At 50.9% G+C, this 16,649-nt stretch overlaps 1 protein-coding gene across 1 annotated transcript in view; it reads left to right on the top strand.

Annotated features, from left to right (window-relative positions):
- The first annotated feature begins 1,761 nt into the window (after positions 1-1,761).
- The window catches only part of PTCHD1 (patched domain containing 1), a 47,773-nt gene continuing 32,885 nt past the window's right edge, over positions 1,762-16,649 (top strand). The window contains exons 1-2 of the mRNA XM_075775047.1: positions 1,762-2,776; positions 15,903-16,563. Coding sequence (XP_075631162.1) covers positions 2,348-2,776; positions 15,903-16,563 — 1,090 coding nt within the window. The 5' untranslated portion in view covers positions 1,762-2,347. The remainder of the gene's footprint in view (positions 2,777-15,902; positions 16,564-16,649) is intronic.

Here is a 16,649-nt window from a genome sequence, read left to right as displayed (position 1 = left end):
ATTTTTAATAATGATAAAACATTTTTAATGGAGACAAAAAAAAATGCATCAGCACAGATGATACTGTCAGCAGCAACAACAAAAGCTCTTTGCTTGTTGCTAATGACACATAGCACCAGGCACATCCTGATGTTTCCCCCTAATATACAGTAATGTGACTAAGCCTATGCTATCATCTGTGTACAGCTGGAAACAGCGAGGGGAGAGCGCTGGACTGGGAGACAAGAGACTTGGGCTCTGAGGCCTGCCCTGATACCAAACTTCACCCAAACTTGGGCCTGATCCTTTCCCATGTCTGGGGAACATCTTTGATGTTTTCTTCAAGTTATATTCAAATTAAATTTTTTGCTTAAACTGATGTAGGACTGATACAAGCAGGAGGGACCCACCTCTGTGGGAGCGGAACCGAGCAGGGGCACGATTACAGATGCCAGCATCCCTGGAGCGGGCACTCCAGACGCAGCCTCATGGGCCCTGCAAGCAGAGCTCTGCCTGGAGCATTTCCTGCACTCGGGCACAAACCCCAGAGGAACCAGGGGACAAGAGGACCTCACTGGCCGTAACTCAGCACTGCTCAGTCAAGCCATTAACTCTCTCGCCACATTAAAAGTGGTGAAACGTGGAAAGAGTTTAGCATTCAAGCTGTGTGACCTAGCTGTGAGTGAGGAGACGGGAATGATGTCAAGGAGGTTTTGTGCATGAAGCGTCCATGACAAAACATTAGCTTAGGTCAGACACTACTGAAATGTAAAAGGAAGGATGACTGTCAGTCCATCAATACCAAAACAGGGAGCTGCTGCCGGTTCATGCAGCAACAGGTGTAACAGCTGTCAAACAGAAACTTCCTTTTCACCGATTTTTAAAACCACGGGCCTGGCTAGGAGCGGGACTCCTAGTATCGACACCTTTGGTTTGAGAAACACCGGCTAGGGCCAGCTGACAGCGGTAGGAATCCGTGTGCCCGAATATGCCAACAGCCAGAGCTGACAGGACCAACCCGAGCGTTCCCGCTCCTTTCGGGCAGTTGATTGCCATTTGTGTGCAAAGACGAGGCCGTGCCCCCCCGATCGCACCCCGCGGGGACGGGGTGTACCCACGCACGGGTGGGCAGCGCGCTCAGCCGCTCGCTGCCGGGGAGGCACCGCCGGGGTTGCCGGCTTGCGCTTAGGGGAGCGGCAGCGCGCTCTCCCCGGCCCGGTCCCGGCAGCAGCGGCGGGGCCGGCGGGCGGCCGGGGCTCCCCGCGCGGGGCGCTGCCGGGGCGGCCGGGGCGGCTCCGGGGACGATGCCGGGCGGCCGGGGACCGCGAGGCTGGCAGGGGCAGCCTCGCCGCCGGCGCCCGGTTTCCCTAACGGGCATGTGCGGCGCTGCTCGCACATGCCCACTCGGGCGGCGCGGGGCCGGCGGGCTGTGCCGCGCTGTCGGCGCCGCCGCGGTAGGCTGCGCGGCGGGAGCGCGGGGCGCGCCGTCGGGCACCCCGGGACGCGGACCGCCCTCGGCGCCGGGGGAAGCGCGCAGACGTTTCTGGCAGCGGGTCCCCGAGCCAAAGGCGCCCCTGCGAAACACACCCAACTAACTCCCCCTCGGCGAGGGGCAGCCGGCCGTCCCGCGCCCCCGCCGCCCGCCCGTCGGGGTCGCGGACAGCCTGCGCTACCCGGCCGCCCCGGGGGCGGCGGCCCGGGCGGGGCGGGGATGTGGCGGCGCGGCGGTGCCAGCGGCAGCGGCAGGCGGAGCCGGCCGGCAGCCGGGCGGGGCGGGGCGCGCCGCGGCGTCCCGAGCGCGGCCCGCGGGGCGGCCCCGGCGGGAGGCGCCGCGCTGCGCCCCGCCGCCCCGTGTTAGGCGCCGCCCGGCGTGGCCCCGCGCCCCTGGGCGGAGGGCGGCGGGGGCGCGGCGGAGGGCTTTCCGCGCCCGCCCCGCCTGCCGCGGCCGGGGGATTAGTCAGCAGTCTGCGGGCAGCCCCGCTCCCGCGCAAACTCCGCGGCGGGGGCGGGGAGCGGCGAGCCGACGCCTGCCCCTTCCCCTTCCCGCGGCGAGGGGCGGCGGGGCCGCGGCGGCGGCGGCGGGGCTGCCCCCCCCCCCCCCCCCCGGCGGTCCGCGCCGCCGCTCCGCGGCCGCGGCGAGGGGCGGCGGGTTGGCAAGTCGGGCAGCGAGGCGCCGGGAAACTCCTCTCGGGCACGGCGGCGTTGCAGGAGGACGAGCGCCCGAGCCGCCCCGCGCACGCACACAGGCGAGCAGGCGCGCACACACACACCGCACACACACGCACACACACACGCGTGGCGGCGGCGGCGGCCCCCGGCCCCCCGCAGCCGCGGCCGGCGGGGAGGCGGCGCCCGGCAGGGCTGCCCCATGGTCTTGCGGGGGCCGTGGGGGAGCTGCGGGGGCCCCGGCGCGGCGCTCGCCCTCCTGCGCGCCCTCCGCACTAGGATGTTGCGGCAGGTCTTGCACAGGGGGCTGGGGACGTCCTTCTCCCGGCTCGGCCACTTCGTCGCCAGCCACCCGGTGTTCTTCGCCTCGGCTCCCGTGCTCATCTCCATCCTGCTGGGCGCCAGCTTCAGCCGCTACCAGGTGGAGGAGAGCGTGGAGCACCTCCTCGCCCCCACGCACAGCTTGGCCAAGATCGAGAGGAACCTGGTGGACAGCCTCTTCCCGGTGAACCGCTCCAAGCACCGGCTCTACTCCGACCTGCAGACGCCGGGGAGGTACGGCAGGGTGATCATCACCTCCTTCCGCAAGGCCAACATGCTGGACCAGCACCACACCGATCTCATCCTCAAGGTAACCGCGGCGGGTCCCCGGCCCCGGGCATCGGCCACCCCGCCTGGCCCGGCGCCCCGCATCCCGCTCCGCTCCCCGCCAGCCCCGAGCCCCGGTCCCCGCACCTGGCCGCACGCACGGACCCGCCCGCGCGTACCGGCCTCTGCCCGCCCGCCACCGGCGCTGCCGCCGCAGCTGCCCGGTCACCTCCCTGCAACAGTTGGGATGCCAGCCCGCCGCGGGGAGCCGGCACCGCGCTCCCTGCCAGCGCCGGCGGGCTCCGCTGGCTTGGCCCGCCGCCCCCCCCCCCCCCCCCCGCTTTTTTTTTTCCCCTTCTTCTTTTTTCCCTGTTCTGCTTTTATTTGCTTTGGGTGAGCGAGAAGGGCAGGCTACTTGCTTAAATATTTTTTTCGGTGCCTCTGTACTCGCCTTGCAGTCGTGCTTCCGAGTTAAGGCGACTCGGGGTTTGATAAACTCAAACTTCAAAAACAGTTCGGTACCGAGCTGCCGAGAATGCTTTTGGGGGCTGCTGCTGTGTCTAGACTCACTTCTGCCCGGAGAGGGGTAGCACAAAACCTCCTTCTCACTGCTTATGAAGGCAAATGACATAAACTCAGCCGATTATTTTTAGCGGGTAGTATTTTTTATTCCTCCACTCCCAACCCACCATCACAGAAAATGCTGGTTTCGTAGATGAAGAGAAATCCAGCTCAGCTGTAGATTGCAGGCATGGTGCAGCCTGTGCTGCCGGCTCAAGTTAGAGCGGACAGCATCTTCCCCTGTCACTTGAGCGGCACGGAGCGTGCGAGTCACAATCTTCACAGGACATCTCACCGTGCTATATGTCATAACATGTCGGAAATCTGCGTTTGTTGCAGCCGGTACTCTAGTTTACACACCAGTAGTTTTGAGCAATCTTGGAAGGAAAAACGGAGGACAGATGCAAAAACTGTGTGTGAAGAGGGTCAGGTTCACCCAAGAAAAAGGAAAGGAACGTTTACAAATAACAGAGGTGTGGCAAGCTCAGCCCTGCACGTTTTCACTGTTGCCTTATGGAAACCCCAGAGACTCAGCAGTGCTGCTTTTTTTTTTTTCCCCCTTGAATGTCAAACTGTCAGCCCATACAAAAGCCAATGTTAATTCTTTTTAATAGCTTCAGGGAGTGTCTCTTCTAAAACAGAAGATAGATGGAAATACCTATTGTATTTGGGGAGACCTCACTCTTAACAAAGAAATAACTGTTACGGTGGATTTATTTTATTTCCACTGTAGCCACATACAGAACTATAGTACAGAGCCACTCAGTATTTTAGGTTTTCCTTTTTTTTTTTGCTTTTGACAACAGTAATGAGCAAACAGATTTAACGAGCGTCGACTCACTAAGTACAGTAACAGGAATGTTACTGGCGAATGAGAAAACTCCAGAGAGACGATTTTCATTCCTTCATTTTCTTGTACCATGAATTGCATTCGCATCCAGTATGTGCACGTTTACTCAGTCATAGGATAATAATGATAATGAATTTTTTCTCTGTACTGCTTTTTCTAGAGATCTGTAGTTTTATCAATAGTATCGTGACACACAAATAAATGGTACTCGGAATCTTTCCGCAAGCAAACTTCTGCATAAGATTTATCACATCAGCGAAAGAGCTATAACTTAGAAAGTTCTGTCAGTATTTAACACTGCCTCATTTTTAACAGACAGAATTTGCCAACAAAATGATTATTTTTCATTTACTGAGATAATGAACACCATTGCCATTTGACTGTTTACTCTTACTGTTAATCTGACATCATCAGGCCTATTTGATGCATTATTTCCAACTCTTTACTTATCTAATTAATTCCAGTATGTCTGGTGCAGAATAGATTATGTCCTTTGTTCTAATTATTCTTCTGTTTGTGGGCAGAGCCAGGCTCAGGCAGCTGCCTATCCAACCCTGTGGATGGACCCGTGGGTCAAAGCACAGCAAAACAGGAGGGAGGGCTCCCAGATCCCAATATTATTATATCCGTCGTTATGCAGGGCTACATCATTTTGTGTCAACTGGAGTCACCAAGGGAAGGGGAAAGGGAAAGGTGGCCATGAAGATTTTCCTACATGTAGCTGGTGGCATGGAGGGGAGAAGAGAGGAAAGGCATCTGAAGCTACACCCCCCGCCCCAGTCCAGAGACACCCAACTCAAAGAGCTGCGCTTGTAAATAAGGGCCCTGGGTGAAACCGTGGAGTAATCTCACCTGCATTCCTGAAAATGCTGCCGTGTAGGCACAGTTGGGACAGAGAACCTATATGGCAGCATTTGCTTATCTTTCCTGTTCTGGAGAAGGATGACCTCCCTGAGGGAGAGGTTTTGCTTTAGGAGAGGCGTCAGGTTGGACTCTGTCTCCTCCTGCGTGGTTGTCGCTGCATCTCCACCTGCTAGCAGGAGGGTGGGAGACCCAGGGGGATGGTTGCCCCAGGCAGGCGCCGGCTGCTCTTGCAGCATCTCTTCGTGGTTTCCTTACCTGCCGTATCCCACCTCATCAGCCACGGAGGGAAGGGAATGAGCCTTGAACCGCTGCAGCTGCCCTAGTCACGTGGCAAGGGAAGGAGAAGATTTCCTCTAGTTTGGGCAGAGGAAGAAGTCAGCTTCCATTATTGTCCCCCTAGTAAAGGGATACAAAGTTTTGGGGTCTGAGCAGTTGAAAGATAGCTGGTACTGTCAAAAGTTAATCACCCTAACATCCTCATCAATTAATTAGTTACTGAAATAGCTTCTTCAGTGGCATCTCTAAAATACTCTGGTTAGCTTAGTGCAGTTCCTCCTGGGCACATTATAAACGTGAGGAACTCACCGTTACCACTGCTGCATGACACCCTGTTGGCTGCCTGGGAAAAGATTTAGGGAAGGGCTCGGTCTCATGCCTGTGTCTGCCCCAGACCTCAAGCGGCACTCCCGGAGCAGGAGCTGCCCTAGGACTCCCCGCTGACAGCGTGCACCTGCCAGCGCGACGCTGGCTGCTCACGTGGCAGTGGCAGGTCTTGCTGAATGTACAAGCTGCTCCGCACAAGGTCTCTCCTGCTCATTAGCAGGAAGGTGTGTGGCTGCCTTATATAATAGTTTTGACTTGGAGATGATGCCAAGTACCCTTTTTTTTATTATTTTTGTATAAATCTCTATCCGTAGTTCTCAGAACTCCCTATAAATGCTTAAACCATTCTGGGCCTGCCACCCCAATGTTGTGTTTCCAGCTAGCATAGTCATTTGCAGAAGAAAGGCAGAAATCTGAACATACCCTGAATCTCTGGCCTTGAATAGATGATCCAACAAAAAAACCTCGGTAGAGTTTCAGATATGCAAGAGATGCATCCTCAAACTGAGATACCGTGGGAGGGCAATAATGAAATTTTACTCACTGCTGTACCTGCTCTATAGCTGAGCACAGGGCACTGGCATCCTGTGCTGTCGGTGTGCAGGACCTTTCTTCCTCCAGATTTCACTCTCTCAAGTGAGAGATAGGAAGTAACAACAACTGAAGAAAGTGTGGTTTCTACCCCTGTATTTCCAAGAAGTGCTTGGAGAAACAAAAATAATTGGGATATTTGGTGTGGACCATCATGCAGAAGTTCAGATGATTATGTAAAGTCTGTACAAATTGTTTCAGCCTAGCTTCCCATCCTGTGTTAGAGCAGCCCCCTACCATTTCATAGTGGTATTTCCACTTGCAGCTAGAAAGTTGGTAGATTGAAGGCACACAGACTCACTGGAAATACAAACCTAGCCAGATTGCTGAACCCCAGAAAATATATTCTGATTTAGCCAGAATTTGAGACACCCATCCTTTTGAGCCTGTTCATTCCTCTATACTTACAGTAAGTTAACTGCGATATAGCACAAAAGACTTTTTTTTAGTATTATTAAAAGGTTTCCTTTTTTTGCAGAATGATATCCTCTCTTCCACTTAGGTTATTACTGTGTTTGTAACAATAACACGGTACTAATACTTTTTTGGCAGAAACTCTACTTAAGGTGACAAGATGCAAAGATGAAAAGGGAATTAAATGTAACATGCCTTACTGAAGGGGATTGCGTTTGCAGTTTGTCTCTATGAAAATCTGTAGATGAGGGTTTATTTTTTTTAAAGAAACCTCTCCTGACTACATGTTTTCAGAGAGTGCTTATACATTGCCTCTCTCATATAAACTGGCCATCAACTGCTCTCGATAACTGATTAGATATCTATTTGAACATGCAAGCAAATAGTAAAATTAGGTATTCCTGTTTAAGGACACATTTAAGAACTGCATAACTTCTGATTACTGCAGAACGAAACAATTTAACTTCAAAATTTTGCAGACCTCATACTTGTTGGGGTTTTATTTCTTCTCTCTGCTCCTTAATTATTATGTCTCAGTTAACGTGTGTGCCTGCATGCTCTGTCTACAGTCTTCCTGGATTTTCTCACTTATTTTCTACCTGTGAGGAAACTTGTGGAGGAAATAACCATATTGATGTTCCCATGTCTGTGGTTCCAACTGCTTTGCTGTACAAACACGGCACGCTTAAGCCATTGTTTTCAAAGTTGGTGGAAGTGGGTCCTGGTTGTTCAGGAGAGCCGAAAGCTGGGTCTGTCGCAATCCTGGCTAATGCAAGGTACCCTTTATTTTATAACTTCGGCTACTTCCAAATGCCTGGACACAGGCAGTCAACTGTGGATCTAGCAATGGATATAGTAGGTCTCCACCTTTTCTAGGTAGCCCTGGCACTAAAAACACATCTAGGGAAACAGTCAACAGAACAAATAGTGAATTATGCTTTAAAAAAAAAATAAAAGATGAAGTCCTGTCTTTAGAGCAAGGCTGTAAGATGAGGGAAAGAGTCCTAATGCAAGAAAAACAAGGGTGTGAGAGCAGCAGAAGTGCAAGCCTGTTGTCATAGCAGCACAATGCTGCAGGGCTAAAATGTATCTTATGCGAAAACAGATGAGAATTAAGATACGCAGGTAAGATCTGGGCACAGCCAGGGAAGAGGGAAGATAAATAGCACGCTGCAAGGATAGCGTGGAAGCGCGTGCAGAAACCCCCTTGAGCTCCCGGTGTCAGCAGCAGCTCCTCCTCGGCATGGTTCCTGCAGGCGAGAGGGTTTGATCTCTCCCGCAGCACCGACCAGGGGCTGGAGCAGAAGTCCTGAAGTTGCCCGTGCCTGGGAGGACGACTACATCGCGCTGGTCCCTGCTGCCCCCCTGTCCTGCTCCAGCCACCCCAGCAGGGATGGGATCCCTCTGCTCTCCCTCTTGCCTCGCACCGTGGTGCGATGCTCCCCTGCGGTGCTGCGCCCCGAGCTGCTGCCAGCCGGGCAGCCCGTGCAGGGGACGCCCAGCGCTCCGTGTTGCATCGCCTTTCCTGCCTTTGAAGGTCAGATCTTGCCTCCCATCTAACACAGCACACGGGGGACAGATTTTCTCAGTACATGGCTGGAAGCATGTGATGGGGGATGTCACCCCTCCGGGAAAGCGGAGCAAGCAGGCAGGGCAGGCGTTGGACCTCGGTGCCGCTGGTGCCCCAGGCAGTGCCGCATGGCTTGAGCAGAGCTGCCAAGGCTCCCTAGAGACCACATTTGGGCTTCCCAAAAGTTGTGACTGGATCCTGTCTTTAGGTTGGGGTCTTGAGCAACAGAACCCCCTCTCTTCTGTTGGAAGGGAGAAGGAGGAGTCGAGTTGTTAATTAACACAATGGGCTGTGAAGTTCCAGCTATTGAGGTTTTCTGCAGCGAGGAAGGGACCGCTGGTCACACTTCTGCAGGAGGAGCCTTTCCTAACAGCCTGCACTGTGTCTCCAGCTCACTGACAAGGAGAAGGGAAGGACAGAAGGTGTTTATGGAGAGGTGTTTATGGAGAGGTCTGGGGTATGTGGAGAAAGCCACCATAGAGCTGATGCGAGATCAGCCGCAGGAGCAAAGTTTTCATCCTTTTTTTTCCCCATCGTGAAAAATCCATCTCAGAGCCGTGTGCCAGGCTGCACAGAGGGGTCCTGTCTTCCAGCAGCAATCAGCCTGACAACTGGAGTGGGTTTCTCTCAGTGGGACAAATTCAGGCAGAACTGCCAGGGCAACGGTCAGAACTAAGACCTTATTGATTAGAAAAGCTTCTCCACTTTAGATTAGAAAAGAGAAATCATATCTAGCAATTTTCTGTAGCCACCAAGAAGGCAGATGGAGATGTAAATGCACAAAGTGGCGCATCTGCCACTTCGAGCACTAATGGTTGCCCCTCAGTTGATGACTTGTAGTTTGAACAATTTTTAGATTTTATTTACATGAAAATTGGAGAAAATATAATTTACCACTTTTTGAACAGCTGAAAAAATTAGTTGCAAAAATACATAGTTTGCATAATTAGTATTTTAGTGTCTCTTCAAGAAACCTGACTGTAGGACTGCTAGAAGAAGAGCTCAGCTACCCATGGCGTTCCTCGCTGCGCGCTCTCCAGCTGCAACTTCTGATGTTTTTCCTGAGCCGTTAGGATCTGTTGGCTTCTTCCAGGTGGTCTCCATCGGCCGGAATGGCTTGGTCAGGAGGCTGCTGCCCACCAGCCACCTCTGCCCTGGACCCAGCCTGACAGCAGGGCAGAGCCCCATTCAGGGGCTGCCTTGCCTTCCCTCTCTGCACCTTCTTCTGATGAAAATACACTCTTAATAGTTTAATTCTGCCCATGTCTGCAGAGCCCACAGTGTTTTCTGTCGTGAATTAAGCTGGGAGATGTGCAAGTATTTTCTTTCTTATAACCTTTTTACATTTTGATTGAGGCCGTCTCTTGAAGTGAATAAAAAAGCACTCTGCAAAGATAGGAAATGCCAGAGATTACTGAGATCATAGGAAAAGTGAAGAAATTTATAGCAATCTATTAAAGGCTTTTTTTCTCTTCATTTTCCTTGGCACAAATTACCTGTAAAAATTACCAAAAGAGTAAACCAGCTTCACATGAAAATGAAGCCTGTGTTTAAAATCATTGTCTTCATCCTGCTTTCCAGTTTTTCAATCTTGAGCCCAAAACAGTGATGAGATTTTAAGCAGTAATAGATAATGAGTTCATTCTTCACTTTAGTTTTGAGCCTTCTCAGGCTTTCCTCCATAACTATGAGATCAGACATTTCTTTTTTTTAAATGAAAGCTGAGGGTTTTTTTTAAAAAATCACAATACTTCACGCTCCAGGGCTCAGAGAAAAAAACAGACTTGGTGAAAACAGCAGTAAAAAAATTGTAAGAATTGGCAACACTGACTAGAGTGAAACTCATTTTTAATTTGAACCATCGGATGGAGACTGAAAGACAAAATAGAGTCAAATAATAGCAACAGCAACAAAAAAGTAATAGGGCATTGCAAAGATCTTACTCCTGTTAGTAAAACATGTCTCTCTATGTCCTAGATCATTCATAGTACAGGAGGGCATCTGTATATCTAGCTGGTTTTGTCTAGCTGGCCGTTCATCGGCTATATGTCAAGTAACAAAGCATAGTTGAGTCCTTACGATGAGTAATGTCCCCTATAAAACACCGCACATCACCGCTCAGCAGCAAAACCAAACACGTTTTTGCAGTCTGTGTGATAAGCAGAAGGTGGTTGTACACATCCTTGATATTAAAAACGGTGTCTATGACTGCGATGCAGCTCCCGTGGGAGTCGGGATGCCTTTCCGTCAGCTGGGAATGGGGGCTTGGCAAGACTCGGGTGTCCCGTTGCACGTTGCTGTCACTGTGGCCGCAGAGTTTCCCATGGAGCAAAGCTATGCTGCCAGCAAGGTGAGACCAGCGCGGGACATCAGTGGCCATCGCTGGGTCCTCAGGCCTCGTCCCCTTTGCCCATAGCTTTGATCGGGGTGGCAGATTGTATAACTTGGGCTTAAAGGATTTCTGGGACTGGACCGTTTTGTAAATGAATCAGCAGTTTCTAACCCCTCCCTGCTGGGATGGGATCTGTTTGCTTCGCAGGGAGGCTGCAGACTTTTTTGTTACCTGATTAAATTGGCAAAATTCTGGTAATACCTGCTCACTTTTGAATTAAAAAAAAGACTTTTCAGCAGAGCAAAGGGGCCAAGACCTTTTCCTCACCCCTTCTTATGGCTCCCTGCATTTTTTGCATGGAAGTAAGGATACAGTCAAGCTTTCCTTTCTGTCCTGAATATACATCTCTAAGTACAACCCCTTTGCCTTCAGGTTCAGCTTTGCTGCCACTGCTGAAAGTTGTGCCAAGCTCTGTACGGGGAAGAGCTGTTGCGTAGAGCCTGATGTGGGGCTTGGCCATCCCAGGGCAGCCAAACTGGGGGTGCTCTGGTTCCTGGCCCATGCCCTCCTGTGCCGATGGCAGAGGTAGGAGGACCGGCAGCCAAAAACAGCTTGACAAAATCTTTGCAGCCACGGTACTCCGAGGCCCAGGAGCAAATGGTTTAGCCCAGGGTAAGTGAAGGGATTTTAGGTTTTGCCTCCTGGCATCCCCTCCTGGGCCTGTGGGCAAAACCAGCTGGCAGGGCAGCGCGATTTCGCCACCTCTCCTCTGTCAGCTGTGCCACAGGCTGAAACGTGCCTTGGTGTGGAAGCGTGAGACCAGTACGGCCCTCACCTGCAGGTATTTGCAGAAAGGGATTTGTCTCCCAGTTGAAGCTGTCTTTCCTCTCTGTCTAAAAGAAGTAACTGAGTGAGCATGGGACTGAGAGTAAACAAAGACCAAGACCAAGGTGTTACCACATGCAAATGGCCAAAGGCTGAAAGAAGGGAAAACACCGTTCTAGAAATGTCTGGCATGGTACGGGATGCACATACACACCATTTTTGGAAGGGAGAAGGGAACTGTAAGTGATGGTCACTATTTAAACAAGGATGAAAGGGGGAGGTGGAAGTTACTGTTTCGTGCCTGAGCACTTTCATGGACAGTGTGCCACCGTGGCCAGGGAGCCTAGGGGATGCTGTGCAGCTCTCCTGCTGCAGTGCTCTGGCATCTCAGCAGTAAACTGCTTTTTGGTTCCTTGCACTGTTAGCTAGCTGAAAAATCTGTGAGCAATGAGCAAGCAGTGCGTGTCTCCCTTCAAGAAGAAACATTCATTCAGCTTTTGTTATTCCTTTAAATCTCCCTTTCTCCTAATAGGATCGGTAAGGATAAGAAAGCAGCTGGATAAATGAGAATCTGGTGGGCAATCGTTTGTCCCAGTACTAGGTGCCAGGTTTATTCAGAATGTGGTTACTTCCTATTAAAATCTGCTGCACTGAGGAGTGCAATATGCATTCAGAGGAGTGCAATATGCATTATGCATTAGCATATTGCAAATGTTGTCCCCATCACATGACAGTTTTTACCGTCTACTGTTAACAGACTGAAGTTTCCTATGGGGACCTCCTGCTGTACCACAGGCAAGCCAAATTGCAGACTGTGTTATCCCTTGAACTCATAGGAAGTGCCCATGTAACCTCTTGGACCTTCTGTTTTCTGCGGAAGCCAGTCACCCAGAACCGCAGGTGTGGGCTGTGGATATGAGTGGAAAAACCTGCGTGGCCGCAGTTGAGTCCCCAGCAGTGCAGCAGAGCGGAGAGTGCCGTGGGACTGCAGCTCTCGGCGGGGAAGAGGCAGCAGCCCTGCGGCGCAGGGGCTGCCACGGACAAGTGAAGGGAGAGACAGCCTGCAGCCATGCTGCAGCACACCCCTGCCTGGCACTGAGGCAACAGAGGTTTGTTTTCTAAGATCTGGTCTGAAAAAGCAAAGTGCAGGTCAAGCAATGTGTTAGTCCCGAGGATGAAAGTCTGAGTCAGGCTTCCCGGAGCTGAATCCTTGGGCGTGCTGGGGCAGCGCTCGGCATGCTTCGAAGGGATGTAGGGAATGGCAGGTTTTCCTCCTCTTTGGCTGTTTGCCTCCACTCTGAGACCAAATGGTGTTGCCACTGGCAAAGCTCAGAGTATATCTCAGAGCCGCTCTGTGCTGCAGGAGCTTGCAGCAGGCTCTGGGGGCTGCTCGGCTGCCGGGATGTGCCAGGACGCAGAGCTGGCTACTGCTCCCCTCTCCTCCCTGAAGCCCCACCACTGCGGGGTGCGGTGGGCAGGTCCCCGCAACGGGGCGCCCGGTCCAGCCCGAGATGGCCTTGGAGGAAGCACCGGGTCACGGCCACAGAACGGGCTCCCGAGTCACAGATGATCGTTTTCAAGAAGAAATGACAATTTTAGGTATGACATTTAGCTTCTAGCCTTTCACTAAAGATGAAGTAACAGCTGTGACAGATGAGGTTATTTTATAACCTAAATATTAAAGTGTTTCAGATGTAGGAGGAAGCAATTGCAGCAGTAAGGGAGGGTAGGTAAATAGCAACACACACTGTTTGATAAAAGTTTCATGATGGTTTAGTTTCTTCTGCATTGTCTCGCTCAGTGGATCCTCTCTGAAAGAGTTGTATTGCGAATCTAATACACGCAGGAAATTCCTTCTATTCCTCCTAGTTGTCTTCAGCTGTGCTTCTTTAGATGACATCTGATTTTACGACCATTGTCAATGAAAACCATACAGTAACTACCACTGTAAAAAATTTAAAATCAGGTATTTGTCTTTGATTCAGTAAACCAGGGCATTTTCCCCAAACTGTACTGACATACACCTAAATTGGTACCCCAACACAGCTCTTGCAAAGCCAAGTTTTTCAGAAACAAACTAGAAAGATGGGAAGAATTCCCCATACAGGCTCATTTTGTTGGCATGTTCTTGCAAATCTTTTAATTTATTTTGTTTTAGAAGAAAGTTGTGCAAAAGCCCCTAATCTGTTGCACAGACAGCTATTGGTTCTCCCAACACGGAGAATTTTGCTTCTCACCATGGCCAGGTATTGTGTTCTCCTAGTACTGTGAAAAGATTTTTTAGTTCAGTTTATTTCTCAAACCTATCTTTCTAATGTCCATATTGAACTGTTCTGCAGAAGATAAAAACTATTCAAATTTGGAAAAATATACTCCCAAGCTGCTAGAGAAACAAGTTGAGGATACGGGAATTTTGTAGGGTTTGCCTATATGATGTCATGTCATCCTCAGGAACAGAGGCAGCTTCACTATTTTTATACCCATCACAGATGACAGAATGTATTCACAAAACAATATCAGATTCATAGTGTCATATAATTATTTTTTTCTGCAAATGGGTCTGAAATACCACACAAAAGTCACTATGACTATTTAACTTCAGCAAACCCAGGATTTTAGACGTGATTATTAAACATTTTGTCCACTGCCACTAGACGAGTGTATAAGCTCTACTGCTCTCATGTACCCTGTGTTCTTTTTTTTTTAATCAGTGTTTGTCCTCAGAAGGAGCCAGTCCCATTAAATATCACCTAATCCCAGCCTCTTTACGGGCATAAGAGCCTCCTGCCCTCTTTGGATTGCAGTGGAAAACAGCATATGCAAGTAGGAAAAAAGAAAAAGAAATTGTCTCCCCCCGTAGCTAGTTTTCGTTGTCTTGCTCAAAATCTGAAGGCAGAAAATAACTATTCCCCCTTTAAGGAAAAGAAATTATAGTCTTTCTTAATGTGGTTCTTCTGCTCCTTGGAAGAGCTGTGGTCTCCCCACTTTGCAGGTGAAGGGAGGGCTCCTCTTGCATCAGCCCTGGTTGTGTCGCCACACCTTTGCAGTGCTCCTACTGCCATTGCCCTCGGTGTAAAAGGAACCAAAGGATAAATCCGTGCAGTTCCTCTGTGCAGCCCATCCGTGATTTTCTCCCCCCATGGCAGCACGACCAGGCTGTGCGGACTGACACCTCAAGGAACCAAATATCTCCCCGAGCCATGCACAAAGCACGTACGCAGTAGCGTGCAGGGGGCCCCGGTATCTGGGATGTCAGGTATCCACTGTGCCAGCTGGAAAAGAGCAGAGGGAGCCCCGTTCTGAGCTGCATGGCTGCCCACGGTGAAGGACATCACAGCCACAGGGAAAGTCTGCGCAGGCTGCTGGTGGTGGGTGGCATCGCCGTGGCCTCCGCAGCATCCTTACGGAAGGTCTTGGTACTCTCTGCACACAACTAGAGCAGCACGGAAGGAGTTAAATGGTGATGGTGGTGGGTGAGGCCTGCGCGTTTTGCAAGGCAAGTGTGCAAAAAAACCAGCTTGCACTTTGCTAAGACTCTCAACATTAGCAAACTCAATATGCTACTTTTGAAAAATACTGTAACCTCAGCCTATTGGGGCTATTCCCTTGCCGTCTTTTAGATTTCTTGCTTCTGCTGTGTTGACTAAAACAGATTCATAAAAGGTTGCAAGAGTTTTCTATATTTTTTCAAGAAGAGAGGTTAATTTTTCTGCCCTTCCGATGCTCAAAAATCACTGAAGGCACTTTGGGTCAGAGCTCAGGCATGGCAAATTTCAGAATGATGCAGAAGGACTTACAAAGGAGTCTGCCCTGAAAGCTGCTAGACCAAACAATAAGAGGTAATAACCTGCAGGCCCTAAAATTAGGGCCTTCCCTGATGAACAGAACCTCTTGGAGAGAGAAGGAGAAAACCCGTGTGAGTCTCTGCCACTGCTTCCTGCTCTGGCGCTTGCTGAGGATTTGATGGGGAAAAGAGGGCAAATTAATTCATGCCAGCTATCTTATTCCCTGTTCCTGCTATGCCGACAGTCTCTGCACTTGGGACATGCAGCCATGACCTGTCCTCTACCCCGAGAGAGTGCTGGTCCCCTGCTGCTGCCAGCCCGGCCCCCACGGGGGGCACCCCCGGTCACACTGCTCTTCTGTACCCGAAGTTTGTCTGGTGAGAGAGGGTAACTTGGCAATCCCGAGCACGACAGTGTCCCCAGACACGGTTGGGCTGTAGTTCTCCCTTTTGTGTTTGCCCAGATCACTTGAAAGTGGAAGTCCGGGCCTTTTCAATTGGCTTATTTGGAGAGGCCGAACGGCAGATGCACGGGTGCAAGTCGCAGCACACCCGAGTTATCGGCAAAAGGCATCGGGGAATAATACTACTATTTTAATGCATGATTCCTTTTTTTGCAATGAGCGTGCTATTAATACCGCAGTCACCAGAACTTTTGTTGTTGCTGCTTAGATCGAATAGGAAAGGGACGGAGGCGAGGAGCCGCTGTTGTTCTGGCTGCTACTGTGCGAGATGAACTGATGAATAACGTGTGTGATTTCTCTTTCCCTTGTAGTTGCACTCTGCTGTGACCAGGATCCAAGTTCAAAGACCTGGTTTCAATTACACATTTGCCCATATATGTATCCTGAACAATGACAAGACATGCATAGTGGACGACATAGTGCATGTACTGGAGGAATTAAAGGCTGCTCGTTCTTCTAATCGAACTAATTTTGCAATCACTTATCCGATTACTCACTTAAAGGATGGCAGGGAAGTGTATAACGGGCATCAGCTTGGTGGGGTTACTGTGCACAGCAAGGACCGGGTGAAGTCTGCAGAAGCCATTCAGCTCACCTACTACTTGCAGGCAATCAACTCCTTGAATGACATGGTGGCAGAGAAGTGGGAATCCATTTTTTGTGACACTGTTGAACTTTTCCAGAAATCCAACAGGAAAGTCAAAATGTATCCTTTCACTTCTTCTTCGCTGAAGGAGGATTTCCAGAAGACGAGCAGGGTGTCAGAACGCTACCTGATCACGAGCTTGGTCCTTGTGGTCACCTTGGCCATTCTCTGCTGCTCCATGCAGGATTGTGTCCGCAGCAAACCCTGGCTTGGCCTGCTGGGATTGCTGACCGTGACCCTTGCCACCCTGACTGCAGCTGGGATCATCAATCTCACTGGTGGGAAATACAATTCCACCTTCCTGGGAATCCCCTTCGTCATGTTAGGTAACTATCTCCTATCTCCTCTCTCTTTTGTGTGTTTGTGCCTCCCTGACGCATTTCCCAGCAGAGAAGCATCACTGCATGGCTCC

The sequence above is a fragment of the Balearica regulorum genome, chromosome 1, assembly GCF_011004875.1.
Source record: "Balearica regulorum gibbericeps isolate bBalReg1 chromosome 1, bBalReg1.pri, whole genome shotgun sequence".
In the NCBI taxonomy this organism is placed as follows: domain Eukaryota; kingdom Metazoa; phylum Chordata; class Aves; order Gruiformes; family Gruidae; genus Balearica; species Balearica regulorum.
This window is presented reverse-complemented; position numbering and strand designations above follow the sequence as displayed.